The sequence below is a fragment of the Oculina patagonica genome, chromosome 6 (genome assembly GCF_052425735.1).
Source record: "Oculina patagonica isolate OP01 chromosome 6, crgOcupat, whole genome shotgun sequence".
NCBI lineage: Eukaryota > Metazoa > Cnidaria > Anthozoa > Scleractinia > Oculinidae > Oculina > Oculina patagonica.
The window spans coordinates 9,993,598-10,008,882 of record NC_135763.1 but is presented as its reverse complement, the minus strand read 5'-3'; the positions used below and the strand labels follow the sequence as shown (position 1 = coordinate 10,008,882).

The 15,285-nt window shown below is 41.4% G+C and overlaps 1 protein-coding gene across 1 annotated transcript in view; it reads right to left on the bottom strand.

Moving 5' to 3' along the window:
- Positions 1-3,294: 3,294 nt before the first annotated feature.
- Positions 3,295-15,285, bottom strand: part of LOC144656915 (tudor domain-containing protein 1-like) — a 39,365-nt gene continuing 27,374 nt past the window's right edge. The window contains exons 23-35 of the mRNA XM_078517159.1: positions 14,825-14,940; positions 14,573-14,635; positions 13,453-13,510; positions 13,085-13,196; positions 11,244-11,596; positions 10,370-10,557; positions 9,338-9,457; positions 8,526-8,612; positions 7,930-8,138; positions 6,745-7,034; positions 5,826-5,964; positions 4,805-4,988; positions 3,295-4,190 (exon numbers count right to left, since the gene is read on the bottom strand). Of these exons, the coding sequence (XP_078373285.1) occupies positions 3,606-4,190; positions 4,805-4,988; positions 5,826-5,964; positions 6,745-7,034; positions 7,930-8,138; positions 8,526-8,612; positions 9,338-9,457; positions 10,370-10,557; positions 11,244-11,596; positions 13,085-13,196; positions 13,453-13,510; positions 14,573-14,635; positions 14,825-14,940 (2,504 nt within the window). The 3' untranslated portion in view covers positions 3,295-3,605. The remainder of the gene's footprint in view (positions 4,191-4,804; positions 4,989-5,825; positions 5,965-6,744; positions 7,035-7,929; positions 8,139-8,525; positions 8,613-9,337; positions 9,458-10,369; positions 10,558-11,243; positions 11,597-13,084; positions 13,197-13,452; positions 13,511-14,572; positions 14,636-14,824; positions 14,941-15,285) is intronic.

Genomic DNA, 15,285 nt, shown 5'->3' with positions numbered 1-15,285 from the left:
AAGAGAAAATGAACAAGTTTTTCATGGAATGGGTGGAAGGACCCGACGAGGAGCCAAGAACTGACATTGAGGAACTTCTACAGGAGTTTCGAAAAGAGAAAGCAGAAAGTCGTCGTGAAGAATCCAACGAGGTTGAAACTGAGATGGAAATTGAATGCACGCTGCAAGACATGTCTCAGTGCTCAAAAGACAGTGTGCATGATGAAGGTGCTACGTGATAAGAAGATCTTTTTATTTGCATTGTGCTGTAAAGGCACGTAGCCGAAATGGAGATTAAAAGTGAAAGCTTCCTGGCATAACAATTAAATATGAAATGATAGCTTAGCAGGAAAGTTGGAAGTTTGGAACGAAAACTGTATTTGACGTTTGACCAACGATAAAATCTTCTGTCAAAAGGGCGTATACACCCTTTTTAATTTCGACCTTTTTACAACGAGTTCTTGCGTTTTTGTAGATTCTATTCGAAGGAAAAACTCGCAGTTAAAACACTATAAATTATATTTTTACGCATTATAACAAGTCTGTAGAAACAAACAAAAATCGGAAAATATGTGCTAAGGACCATTTTTTGTTGCTAAGGCCATGTTGATTTTGCTAATAAACTTATTTATTGGTACATTTATTTATAAAATAGTTTTAAAAGTGCCTTATGGTAACCGCTATCAGAAAAATAAAAGAGTTTCTTCGAATATGATGTTTCGTACTGTTTTTATCAACCTTTATCATGCTTGTAAAGCCTTTACTAGGACGATGCTTCCAGCTAACCACTTATCTTATTTTCGCGCTTGTTAATATCGTTGTCAAAGAGACAGTGTTGTCAACAAATCGTACATTTATATTAACAATGCTTTTTGGGTTAAAAATAAACATGACACTATGGTACTAAACCTTTTCACCCCCAGCCGAGATTACAAATATTAAAATATTGAACGAGACGAATAACGTTTAAAAACAAAGGAAGAAATGATGTTTGCCGATGAAGGATTAAGTAGGACTTTGCGTTCTATTTCTGTTTTGCACGAGGCAGTTAACGTTAATAACAGGCGAAATGGAGAGACCAAACTCATTCAAAGCATTGAGAAAAAAATTTCTCCGAGTTAACTCGCAAAAGTTTAATTAGGCCAGACGCCACAAATACGTTTGGTCAGTGGAAAGATGAAACGATCTGCTTATAATCCCTCTTTCGACTAATTGTAATAAAATGGAATTAGTTTGGCGGGTTTTGTCGATATTGGTTTTTGAAATGGTTTAAATTGTCCGGAAATGTGGGATCCTTGGTAACACGGAGAATAGCACTGAATCGCAAAGAGAAATTTACTCAGGTACCATCGAGTCTACAAAATAAAACAAGTTTCTTTAATTTTCAAGAAATTCGCAGAGTATCGGGTTCACAGTTATTCAGAGGAATCATAAAGCAATGAAAAGGGAGGGGGCTCCTTTCTGGATAAACGTTTGTAGAAGGGAGGGGTGGGTAGGGGAGAACGGTGACAGTTTTGGGTGTGGTCAAAACACGCAGCTTGGCTACTTCTTCCTTACATTTTTTGAGTTCTTTTCCAGTTTTTTTTCTTTAACTTTCCTTATACCTTAGTTAAAAACAAAAAACAGTAGCGCTTTCGCTTTGACAATGACGCACTTAAAATCAATAGTGAAAATACCCCCCCCCCCCTGAAAAGGTCACATTGGGAGCACGTGCCTGAGAACGTTATGTAATGAAGTTAAGTTTAGCTCCAATGAATAGGCTGTCTTTATCCTTTTAAGCCAGGTTCCTTTTTTTAGCTGATCCCAAGAGACCTGGTGTCTATATTGAACCCTACAGAAGCAATATAAATAGAAACGCTATTATGTTGTTTTAAACCTTACACGCAATGGCATTCTCTAGGTAACTTGAGGCACCTACAGCAAGGTGTTTTCCAGCAAAGCTTGTAGCGAGGTGTCTACAACGCCGACGGGACTTGAACATTTTCTTAGTCAAGCGAAGTATTCGTTCATTCGTTATTAAGATTGGCTTGCGCATTATGAACGTGCTTACTAAATTACTAAATTAACTTTCTTTGTTTCATGTAAATGAACCCGTCTCGTTCCATTATCTTAATAGCATAAACTTGACCTTGATATAGCATTGATTGCAGTAAGCCTTATCTAAATAGCTTGTGAAATGTTTATAGTCCTAATTCTTCATAGAGTTGAACTTTTTATTCAGCATCGGCCAATACTTGTTTTTGTAACTGAATCTTGCGGCTAAAAACGTCATATTACGCTTTTGAAATCGGCTACTTTTACATTAAAACAAAGAAATAAACTTTCAACAAAACTGGTCTAAATGAAGCTAAATGAACTTGTGATCCTCGACCCTAGACCCGGCCTGAAGTCAAAATACAATATCTGTTTACTGGACTGCAAGGGCGGGCCAGGGTGTTATTGATCAGATTTGATCAGTTTAATCTCTTGCCAGTTATCTTTAGTTAAAGACATCAATGGACATCAGAAACATAACTAAACTCACTTATCCAAGTAAATTTTATATCTTGCCACGGTATTTTAACCCTATTCAGACCGGGCTTTTTGGACCTTCTCAGACCGGGGGGGGGGGCTTCGGGCCCCCTCTTCCGATTTTGCATCACTCTTTAGGATGTTTGTCGTCCGACTCTTCTTTTGGTTCGTCACGTGGATGTGACGTCACATCACTCATCATCGTGTCCCCGCCATCTTGGTCCGCCATCTTATTTCACCTGCCAGCCACCCAATCATTCGTCTCAAAGATGGCTAGCCGTAAGTAGCCATGGATCGCACCAACAATGGGACATGCCTGTCAAGCCCATGTGTGTCAGTTCCACTCTCCCCTACCAATTCCAGATGCCGAGTTGGCAGCGTGGTATCTGTAGTTCAAGTCAGCGCGGGCCTCAGCCCCCTCCCCCCCGTCTGAATAGGGTTAAGTCATCTTTCTGATTACTTTCAAATTGAAGGAAACAATTGCAATTTTTTCAAGATTTGTTGTGCGTTACGTAGCTCCTTTAAGAAGTGAGAAAATTAAGACGGATGGTGAATGATGAACTTGAAAGCTATGTTCACACGGGACTGGGCTGGAACCCGTTCCGAACCTGTTACTTCATTGGTTGTTTCTGGAACCGGTCCGGTCCGGATCCAAAACTGGACATGCAAAACAACAGGTCCGGTTTTTGATCCGTTCCGGACCGGTTCCATTTGGATCTGTTTGGAAACGGCTCCGGCGTGTAAACAAAGCCATCACTGGCAAAGCAGAAGCGTTCGTCAGCGATTGATGGAAATAAGCAAAACAACATTGAAGGAATTTGTTTATTGAAGTCTGACCGAATACTTTTCTGAATTAACCAAACCTGAGTTCGAAAACTTGGCCTACGTCAGTCTTGCCACAAAAAAACACGACAAGAAATAATCCACCGTTAGACAATGTCGGACACAACTTCACGAACAAGAAAAAGTGCGTCCTCGAAAAAACGTCCTGTTAACCGGCGTGGAACCCATAACTGGGCAACGAAACTAGAAATCCAAGAAATAAATCATTTTCCTCTCTTGTAAACTCCATAATATCCATATTATTAAACTCTTTTTTGGTACTTTTTTGTCAATCATACTGAAGACTCAACAGAATGTTCATTGACTTCTGTATCGGCTGACGTCATTTCGGTCACGTGGTCTAACGATTCGGACTGAGGTGGAGTCTCCTCATTGTCACGTGACTTGGTTTCGTTCGTTGTCGTTTGCGAGGAGCTTCCATCGTCAGTGTTAACAGAAGAACTACCGAGTTCTGTGGGCTTCTCTACAATGTCACAGTCCTTAGACGTTTGATCTGCGCTCTTCGTTGTCAACTCTGTAGGTTTTAAAAGTTGTTGTTTTGGGGGAGTAAAGCTCACTTTAGGATGGAGAATTTTCTCCAGCAAATCAGCAGATGAAGAGCTTTTGGACTCTGCGTTAGTCTCTGAGACGTCTGGTGTAAACATTAGCTCCGATTCTTGGAATTCCAGAGTTTTTTCCTCAGGTTCACAGCTCTCGTCGACAGTGGAGTCGGACTCCGCGTATGTGGCTTTCTCGTAATCCGTACACGTAGCCAGGCCCTTCTGAGCCAGCAGCAGCCCAATCGATACTTCTTCGGTGCAGCCATCGCTTCTCGTTTTATGTTCGTACAACATCACACTGGCCGGTGGACCACTGAACTAGAAAACGACAGTAGGAAATTTGTCAATGAGTAGGCTTATATTCTTTGGTTATAATGATAATGAACGATAAAATCGAACGACGTTTCGGAGTCGTCATAACACCATTTTCTTTTCATTTTTTGAACTTGAAAATGGTGTCATGACGACTCCGAAACGTCGTTCGATTTTATCGTTTATTTTTACTTGCTTATGTATATCTAAACCTTTGCTTGTAATGGCAATGCAATTATATAGCGCATTTCCCACGTGTATATGTTCAAATACGCTGTACACATACTGTAATTTGCTACACACAAAGGTCAGACCACAACACCGGGAACTTCGTGCCCTACTCTTTTCTTTAACGTCCCCTGCTCTAAGACTGAGGGTACAGGAGACGGGACCTACGGTTTATCGTCCTTTACCGAGAAGGCTAGAATGTTTAACCATTTGCAGGTGTAATTCAAAAGCAGCACATTCTCCTCAGTTATTTTAAGACCCTGAATGTTGGTCTGGTCTGGGGTTCGAACCCACGACCTCCCGCACAGCAGTCCAGCGCTCTACCAACTGAGCTAACCAGGCGGTGGTTGGTTAAGGAAGAAATTCTAGGAAGGCTATCCACCATTACTTACCAGCATTTTTGCCATGAGTTTCTTGCCGGCCACCAACTGTATAAGCGTCTCCATGGTGGCCACAGGCCAACACTCATCATCCATCATTGGTCCCTCTGTGGCGCCTGGGGGCCTGACGTCAGCAAGAAAACAGCGCGTAGACTGGATCGGCAAATCCAGCAACTCCGACGGAAACCCCCGCAACCTGGAAACAGTGGAAGTTGATCAAGATCTGTCAAGATCGGCTATGGGGACTGTAGATGAGTTCGTAGATGTGTCATGCATTTCATAGCTGTTATAACAGTTCTCAGCGGTTTGACATACAAACGAGACGAAAGGTTCATTCTGCACTGTTTTAACCGATGTGTTGACCCTTTCGCCTCGCTCGCATACCTTCTTAATCTTAACAAAAGAATATATTATTGCAGACTCAACTGTAACAACAGCTATTGTACATTTTCCCGCGTACTTCAACAGACTCAAGTATAGAAAACTAAAACAAAACTACATGACGGTCACCATTGGATTAACGAAATCTCTTCATAGACATCTCTTATACTACGGACTGGACATATAAGTAAGCAGTTAAAGGAAATTATGACATTGAATTCAGGTATTTTCCCAAACCGACCGTGCCATGTTCAACCCATTATCCGCCGTGAGGTCAATGTCAACGTGTAAAGATCTATCGTCTATGATTCGACAATTTTCTTCTATACATATTACATCGCAGTCGTTGAGTAGCTCAAAGTAAAAGAAGAGATTTCACTCGCTTTGCATCTACCTCAGTCGGAAGAGCGCGTCGTTTTCGTTGCTTGCAAATCCTTGTAAAACGACCCGAAGAGCTTACGAAGATCTTCCGACCCTTACTGGCCAATCACTAAGAAACAACACAAGCATGACGTAATTTGTCACGTGAGCTCGTCACCAGGACACGTCCTTTTAGCAACATTCCAGCCCAAGACCGTTGGCTCAGTTAACTCACGCGCTGCACGGAGAGGATTAGTGGACAATAAAGGCACTTGTTTTCTAATTCGCTTACCTGTCAGCCTTGACTACCTCAGTTGTGCCATAATCCACGTACAGTACCCGTACCTCCAGAGGCCTCTGACGTACAACTGATTTCACCTGAGCCCTGTACCACGTGTCATCCTCAGTATAACGCGCACAGCACAACATTCCTGCAACATAACATCACACAGGCTTAAAACGCAAGAATATTCGCACCACACGCCTGATGCCTATTTGCGCTTATGCTGAATCTATTTCAAAACCAGTCTACAGAATCTACTAGTTTAAAATCACTCAAACAAGCACTTTTCAAACTCATTGATAATTTATCAAATTAAAGCAAAGAAAATCATAACCATGAAGGAGGTTTGGCTATCCGGTCTTAATTAGCATAGATTTCTACGTTTTTATTTCTCTGTTTACTCCGTAGGTTTTGTTTCGATTGAGAAGATATATCAAACACTCGAGACAGTGTTTCATCGGCTATCCAAACACCTCGAATTGCGTCAAAAATACTCCGCTGCGCGTCGCATTTTCAAATCCCTTCTCGGTGTTTGGATATCTCACCCACACCACCGCGCGCGGGGTTATTCCCCCAATTAAAAATTAATTTTCAAAATTTTTTTTTAAAAAAAAAAACCCCCCCCCAAAAAATTCCCCCCTAAAAATTAAATTCATCCCCGCCCTAAATTTTTTTTCCCCTAAAATTTTTTTTAAAAAATTTTTCAAAAATTTGCCCCCTTCGAGACAAAAACGAGGCGGCAAAGACCGCAATTTTTGCGTTTGACCGCTGTTGATGAAACACTGTCTCTCGTGTTGATATATTACTTCAAAATTTTTCAAATGAGTATGACGACATAAGGAAACGTCGTGTTGCTTAGCAGCCTTTGTCAAAAATCGCTCGCTTCCTCGGAGACTTTACTCCGACAAAAACGGTTAAGGTTGCTCACCTTCGCTAGCAGTCATCAGTGGAGTGTAGTTTTTAAAATAATCCGCACTATTTATCTTCGCCATTATTTCCTCAAGCATTCGCAGCTCTTCGGCCGCATCCTCTAGGGTGGGGTCCGGATCATCAGAGAACCCTTTGTCCATGTCTGTGGGCGGAACCCGCTGGATGAAAATACAGTCAGGTCGTTCTATGTGCGTGATGGTGACGTCAAAGCGGATGCCATCCCCAGGCAGCTCAGTGTGAGCCAGCATGCATTCAGCTTCCCGTGAACTGATCATTTGAGCGTGCGCCCTGTCAGAAACAAATATTAAGCATTATTAGTATATACCACACAGGTGAAAAGTGCTTTTCGTGCGCTCTGATTGCAGTAGGACACTACCTCTCTGGAACCTCTATTTTCATTCGCCCGCTGTAAACACTACCTCTATTGTTATTCAGGGCTGGGGGCATTGTTGTCACCTGTTATCTATTGTTTTAAGAACCAATGAATTAACTCGTTCCGAGAGGTAGTAGGCGACCCTCTGATTGGTTAACTCGGAGGTGATTAACAGAGTTCTAATCACCTCCAAGCAGCTGAAGGGAAAAAAATGGCTGGCTTCCCGTGTCGCTTTGGTTATCGAAAGTGATGTTTTGGTCCGCTTGTTATTCCGCTTGTGTGGTATATACTAAAACAATTATTCACTTCAGTGTCCGTGAATCCGGCGGTGAATGTGGTGGATATTTACCTCCACTACGGTGAATAATTGTTTATTATTGGCTGAGGTTGATCAAAATCATTAACACCCTATTTGTAAGCTTTTGTGTTACTGCTTCAAATATCTTATCAAAAGAAATCTTTTCAAACAACATCAAACATCCAAAACAAATTTCAATGTTCCACTGAATTGCTAGACGATTTTACAAAATGGCTACACGTGAGATTATGCCAATAGCCTGTGAACTTTGAATATCATTTTCTCAGACTCAAAAAAAAAAAAAATTTCTCAGACTCTGATAAGAAATTGTTGTTGGTGTTGTCCCGGATAATTACTTCCAACTTTACCTTAATAAGGGTAGGAAATAACGCAATATGATTTCAGTAAATTATTCTGGTACTCGATTTTGTCCGACTTAAATAAATATTACTCGACTTAGGGCCTGTTGGATTTTATCTTAACTCTTTATTTTTCTGGCATTGAACACTAACCTGGTTTCAGTAATTGATCGCTTTGACACGATTGGCTTCGATTTACCAGGCCCTCTCTTTCTCGGGTAGAACTGGGGAGACTCTGCTCCTTCTTCTTCAAGCAGCGAAGTTTTCTGCACCAGGCCCCTGTTTAACAAAGTCTGTGCCACGTCAGAGCCATCAGGAAGACACAATTTCACTACCAGTGGGTAGCCAGGCTGTTTGTCACCCTAAAAGCAGTGAGATAAGGTGCGCGTTTTGATTGCCAATTCCCAAAGACGTCCCTGCCTAACTAGTTATAGTTCTTTAAACTTGTATTAGTACATTCTCGTTCCTAGAGCCGCTTGTCCCTCCTAGCTGGCAGAGCCTGTGTACGAAAAACCGCAGGTGTTTCTGGGGACACATGATTTGATTGGCTAGATTTTAACAAAGGGAGTTTCAAATCTAGCCAATCAAATCATGTGTCCCCAAAGTCACTTGTTTCTTGTGCACAGGCTCTGCCGGCTAAGAGGGACAAGTGGCTCTGGGGACGAGAATGGCATTAGTATACAATTAAAATGTGGAGCCATGTTGCGTTTAGTGTTTTTGGTTCGTTTGTTGTTTTTGATATCGCTTACCCTCACAGTTGCTACACAGTCCTGCCCCACAACAGCCTGAGACAACGCTCGAATGGCCTCAGGAGGCCAGTGACCATCACTGGTTTTCTACACAAAAGAAATAATAAAAGTCGCCTTATCAGAGCGGTTTGTAATGACTGCCATCAAATAAAATCAAAATTAATGGCAGCTGGCGAGTCACATCAACTGCAAGTACCATAACGCAATGAACTGTGCCAAGCGCGGAAAAACCTGCACCCGTGACAAGCGCGGGAAAACGTGCGCTTGTGAAAAGCGCGGGAAAACAGCTGCACCGGTTTCAAACGCGGAAAAACCTGCATCCGTGCCAAGCGGGAGAAAACGTAAACCCGCGGCAAGCGCGGGAAAACATGCGCATGCCAAGTCACGAATAATTTTAATTTACACTTTATTGCTTTAAAAAATTCATATTAGCTCCTATTGGTTGAAGTAAGTTGTGCCTGTTTTAGAAAGGGCAGCCGACGCAGAAAAAAAAAACCCAAAGACAACTCCTTTGCACAGTCAATCAAAAACTGCGTACTCTGCTTACTCACTGCTTGTTTCTATTTGCGACTGTAGCAAATGTATCAGATCTAAAGAGTGAATATTGTTGTGGTGAAAAGGTAATGAACGTTATTCGTTTGTCTACGAGAGAGCTGTAAATCTCGATGTACAAAAAAAAAAAAAGCGGGAAAATTTGCGGACGCCAAATGACGAATAAGTTTGGCTCCGCTTCTGATTGGCTGTTTAAAAAAAATTACCTTGCTCTGATTGGTTTTAGAGAACCATTCATGGCTTCCAAGTGAACTACTTACAGGTTCTATGCCTCGTAACACAAGCTGAAGACACTGCTGTGGCACTTCCATAAAAGGCATCTCTTGTCTTAATGCGGACAGCGACACCACCTCAGAATTACCAAAGTCAACGTAGTTCACCTGTAAAAACAAAGCTTAACTCTTTTGTTGCTTTTAATATTGAACTGCCAAACAATGCCACGGCAGTTACAATAACTAGGAAGTGATTTGCGGCGAGTTTATGTGAACAACCCTGGGCACTTCTACTAGCTGTGACCTTTGCCCAGCTTAACATTCATCAAAAAGAAGGAAAAGTTCCTTGTCATTGAGTTTGAGAGCGTTACATTTTGTTTCAGGATAATTAACTAATTGAATCGCTACGGATTGTTAGGACTCTGTTGTTTTCTGTGAAATGGCTTTGAAGATAGCAAGACAATGCACGTTTAAGTGAAATACAGCATTCAAGAATTGATTGAGTCCACGGTTATTGGTGGACGTTACTTATAACACAACGTACTCTAATGACGTCAAGTGCCGGGACGTGACCACTTCCGGTATACTCGAGCTATTAGTTGAGAAAAAAAAAACTCCAAGAAAATGTACTGTTATTCTAAAAGCTACTGGAAACCCGCTGTATCTACCGGGCAATTATAGACTGTTTTGCAAGTAGTAAGGCGGGCCTTACAATCACAGACAGAAAAGAACGTTTACAGCCTTTCTCTAAAATAAAAAAAAGCTATATTTGGAGAGGATGCCACACCAGTGCCAGCTAGCAATGGTTTTTATGCGGGTCCTCTATCCAGGTCGAATTGGAATTTGGAAATGTTGTTTTTCAGGAAGGACGAAAGCCGGAGAACCCGGAGGAAAACCCTCGGACCAAGGCGAGTACCAACAACAAACTCAACCCACATATGGTAAGAGCCAGAATTGAACCCGGGTCACATTGGCTGCAGGCGAGCGCTCTCTCCACTGCGCCAACCCTGCTCCCCTTTGCGTTTCCCTTCGAACTTTTTTCCAATCTCAGGGAGTCTGAGAACAGTCTACATACATTACCTCCACCTTATCCTCCTCCACAAACTTCACCACCCTTGCACGGTACCACATACCATCCTCTGTGAACTGAGCAACACAGGGCAGGCCTGGAAACACTGTTGTGGCATCAGACGGCGCCGCCGACAGGTCTTCGCCTTTACCGTACCTTTCTAACAAGGTTCCCATGATGTTTATCAACGTACGGTCCCCTGTAACGACAACAACAACATAAAAAACACGGTGGAATGAACTACACAACAAAAGGAAAAGGGAAAACACCACAGAGGCATATTTTACGTACACTCAGCCAGGCAGGCGTAGCAAGACTGGAAGCGATTGGGGGGAGGGGGTGGGATGGGGAACGGTACGCTCATTTTTGGCCAGATGTAGTTTAACTAAAATACAAAATTTAATATTCCATCTTCACTACATTTTTAAGGTTGGATCAGTATATAAAGAAAACAGCAACAGAACATCCGTGATAGAGTGGTTTTTAATCGACCGTTCAAAGAAATTGTCCTTGCTTTGGTTTTCTGTTTACTGAGCTCTGTAAATGGCAAAATAGTTCATCGAGCTCAAACAATCATAACAAACATACTGGGTTTTCTAAGCCAATCAGGAGCCAAAACAAAACCAATCGGCACGTTTTCCCGCGCTTAACGCTGATTGCTCCCGTTTAACGCTGGTTGCTGTTTTCCCGCACTTGGCAATGGTTGCGTACTTTTGCCTCGAGCTCTGATTGGTTCGTTGCGTTGTTGAGGTTTGCTGTGATTGGTCAGATGTCAGAACTTTGGTTACTGTTTCACCACTAATTGAAAACCCGATTTATAGTGGGTCTATGCAGAAATAGTGTTTTTGTTTGTTTCGTTCGTTTGATTTTATGGGGGCTCCTTACCTTCCTTCACTTCTTGAGCATAAACATATCCCTGAGAATCCACAAAGGTGACACCGGCCTGAAATCTGTTTCTGTCAGGTACGGTAGCTGGTTTGTATTTGAACTCTTGATAATCCGCAGACGAGACTGGCATTTCATTAGCTTGTGACTCCACTTTTTCTTCAGATAAAACTTTCTCCTCTTCTGTGAATGAACTTGTCTGACTGGACAGCTCGCCTTGAATGTCAGACTCTGTTGCATTCTCCTGTAGGCTATCTGTTTCGTCTGCTGTTTGCTCCGGTTCTGTTTGCTCTTCGCTGTTCTTCGCCGCGTTCTCATTTTCAGCTGTTAGTTCATCTCGGCTCTTTACAATGCTGAAAGAACGCTTGAATGAGCATGCGAGAATCCGAGAAATGCTACGTTTTCCGTGCACTTTTTCTGTTTCTATATTTTTTGTCTTTTCTGTCGCTTCTTTTTCCGTCACATAACTGAAATGCAAATATTAACTCTCCACGAAATCACATCCAAACTCGGAATCAAATCAACATAACAAACGACGACTACAATATACCTTAACAAACTTATGCACTAAACATTGTAAAAATAAACCCTATACGCCTTACGTAATTAGGCTATCAAGCAAACCGTAGCACTCCTATTTGAAATACCTACGTCTTCTCTCTGTATCAAACAACTAATAAACAGGCTGTTGCCACTACAACATCTCCGCAGCATTGAGAAGAACCTGCCGGGATTTCCTGTCGCAGAGCATTTTAATGCAAACGGACACGCCCTGCAAGACGCACAAGTCCGAGGCGTCATGCTCTGCGGCGGAAATAAACTACGCAAACGCCAGGAAATGCGCCTTATTTTCCAGCTGGGCACCAGTCAGCCACATGGTCTGAATTCAGATTTTTCGCTATCTTTAGGATGTCGCGCGCTCTTATCGCGCGCGCGCCTTTGAACTCAAATTTGTTTTCATGGCGCAAGCGAGCGTTTTTAACTGAAATCCTGACTTTCCACTGATGAAGGGCTAAGCCCGAAACGTCTGGAACTTTTAACTATTTTAAAGGCACTTTCAACTCATTTAGTGAGAATTTATTATATTTTTGTTGCCACTGCAACCATTCATGTTGTGTCAACGATCAGTTTTTGTTCAGCAGTAATTGGACGTTCATATGGAAAGAAAATGTCGTTATTGACAAGCCTGCTTTGGTTGCTGTAGTATTAAGATTTGTATTTTGGTTCAAACCAAAACTTTTTTCTTTAATATTCTACGTTACACCACCAACTTTCTGGCTAAACCGTTCATTTAAATGACCAAAGCAAAGAAATAATTTTCTAAACTTGCACAACTAAAAACTATAGATCATTTTTACAGCAAGGAGCCCAAAAGTGAGTATATTCTTTCGTGTAGATGTAATCCAATCAGAAGAAATAAATCAACGGGTTAAGCAGTCCCTCGGCTTCTGGTCTGAAAGAGATGTTGGGCTTCTTGCTGTAAAGTGGACAAGAGCTCTACACTTAAGAGCGGTTTATCCCACTCGAGCCGTGTCGAAAGTAAATTGCGTTTGCTTTGGTTTTGAATTGACTACCCTTAGTGATTGGCTTAAAAATCTCGCGCCACTTTCTCAGCCAATCAGGAGTAAAACCAAAACCAAGCGCGACTTGCTCGCGTACGTTTTCCCGCGCTTCGTGCGAGCTACATGTATTTGCTTTGAGTTTTAATTGGTTCACTGGATTGTCTGTGTACTTCGTGATTGGCCGGAGTAATTACTTTGGTATTGGTTTTACGACACTCAATTGAAAACTGCTCCAGCGAGCCTTGTTAACCATTCTGTACTATTATGCGACATGCATACCCTAATCCAGCCGTCTGACAGTAACCATTGTGCACGAGGAACTCGTTGATACACACGTCCTGTGTGCCTGTGGTGTCATACAGCAAAACAGACATCTTGTCATCTACAACACCTAAAATAAGGGGGAAAAAACACCACAAATAAACACCGACTTCCAATCACAAGCATCCCAAGAGGTCTTTAAAAATTTAATAGAAGTGAAAAGCAAAGTTCTAATTACCGTAACATTACGATAACTAACCCTTGGTTTATTTTTGTTCAAAAGGCTTGTTTGGTGGGTTCATTTTTGGGAGGGCTTAATTTTGAAATTTTACGGTATTTTAAGAAGTCAGTGAATTTTCCTTCATCCCTTTTACCAAAAAGTGTACCTTTAACATCGACGACTAAAGATCTATTCAACAGCAGGCTTGATATATTCACTTGATCCTAGTTTGAGCAAAGAAAGTATGAAGAAATGTCAAAAAAACACAAGGATACCATCAGTACTCGGTAGGACAATTTGTACCAGAAAAATAAATGAAAAGGTGATATTTGTGGACATCGTAAACTCTAGAGAGCAATATTTTAAACTGAACATAATCTTTAAATATACGACATTATCTTTGCAGTATGTTAGCAATTTAAACAATAAATAACGTCACGTGTTCAAAATTCACCCCCGAGCCTCGTTTATAAGTAAATCATTCTCAACCCTCTGCTACCTTCATGCAGTTTACACGTGGGTGATTCCCCGGGGTGATTCTTTTCAATTTGCTGCTTTGGGAATTTGTACATGACAAAATTTTCCAGTTCAATGCATTTTGAAAGTGAGGCTTAGCAGCAAAACTAGCCAGTCTGCAGTAAACATGCATAAAGGTGATTTCTTTTTTGAACACAATCTTGAGGCTATTCACGTTAGAGTAGCAAAGGAGTTGAACTCGGAACTACTGTGTTTCAAATCCACCTGAAGGGCAGAGTGGAGGATTTCGGATTTCATGTCCATCACTTTGACTACTTGAAAGTCTGCCTCCCATTTCAAGTTATTTTGGCTGGAAAACAATTAAGATGGATTCCGCTGAAAGTTCCAGCAATGAGTGCAAAAGTAAGTACCAAAAATCTACTTATAGTTTGCTAACATTTTATATACTATTTCAATCATCTCACTGAAATTCATTTGTCTTAGTGACCCCGTGATAAAACTCTAGAGCGTTCTCGAGAAAATTAAAGTGAAACCTCGTAAAAATGTTTCAAGCGCACACCATTTTGTTTCAAACTGGTGCGAAACGTCCGTTGTAACTGAATTGTAGATAATTTCAAATCCTTTTTTCTCTGACGGGGTGAGCTTGAGAGCTAAAGTTTTGGTAGGATTTTGTTAGCTGTGCTCAAACTGTTACCATGCTATGAAATCTATTTGGTAGCGTTATTTCTGCCTGTATTGCTCCAACATCGGCGGAAACCACTCAAAACAAGGTATGAATGCCTAACGCTTGGCAAAGCCTCCTTTCACACCTGTTGCTGCCATTCTGTTTTCTCACCATTAGGCTTGATGTCCGCCAGACAAATAAGCAATGCCTGAAAAACAAAACAAACAAAAAAACAATCAGAACAGTGCATCTAGGTTATCATAGCTTAAAACTCTTTTTTCTTCAGCATCAACTAGAAAATTTCCTTACTACCTGTCACACATCTTGTATAATTCTATTAAGGAGAATTTGGTTTATGACCCTCCAGGGTGAATTTGGTCGTGATAAGACCTCTTACCTGCTTTGTCAGTCTAAGAAACATGTCTGGCAGCTTTCTGATGTCAGCAAATGGTAGTCTCTCGGAGTTTCCAAAGTCTACGTAAGTTACATCCACTGTCTCGTCACTGTTCACAGCTGCAATTACAAATAAAACGAACATAGATGAACAACAGTGTGAGACTCGCACAATGACATGATCATTTTTCAGTTGACGTTAATGAGAACTGACAAGAAGATTGTGCTTTGCTTTGGCCATTTCAGTTACATTTTTTTTACGAGACAAAAATATACACCGAAACAGTTGCAGCCTTGATTTACACTGGAGGATAAAATTCTACCAAAACAAATTCTTTTCTTGATTTACTCTCTGACTAGAAGGCAAGCTCTGTTAAGGCCAAGCTTACATTTTAAAGCTTTCACTCATTTGTTTTGTGTGTTCACGTAATCATTGGGAATTTATAATGTCTGCTCTCGTCCTCT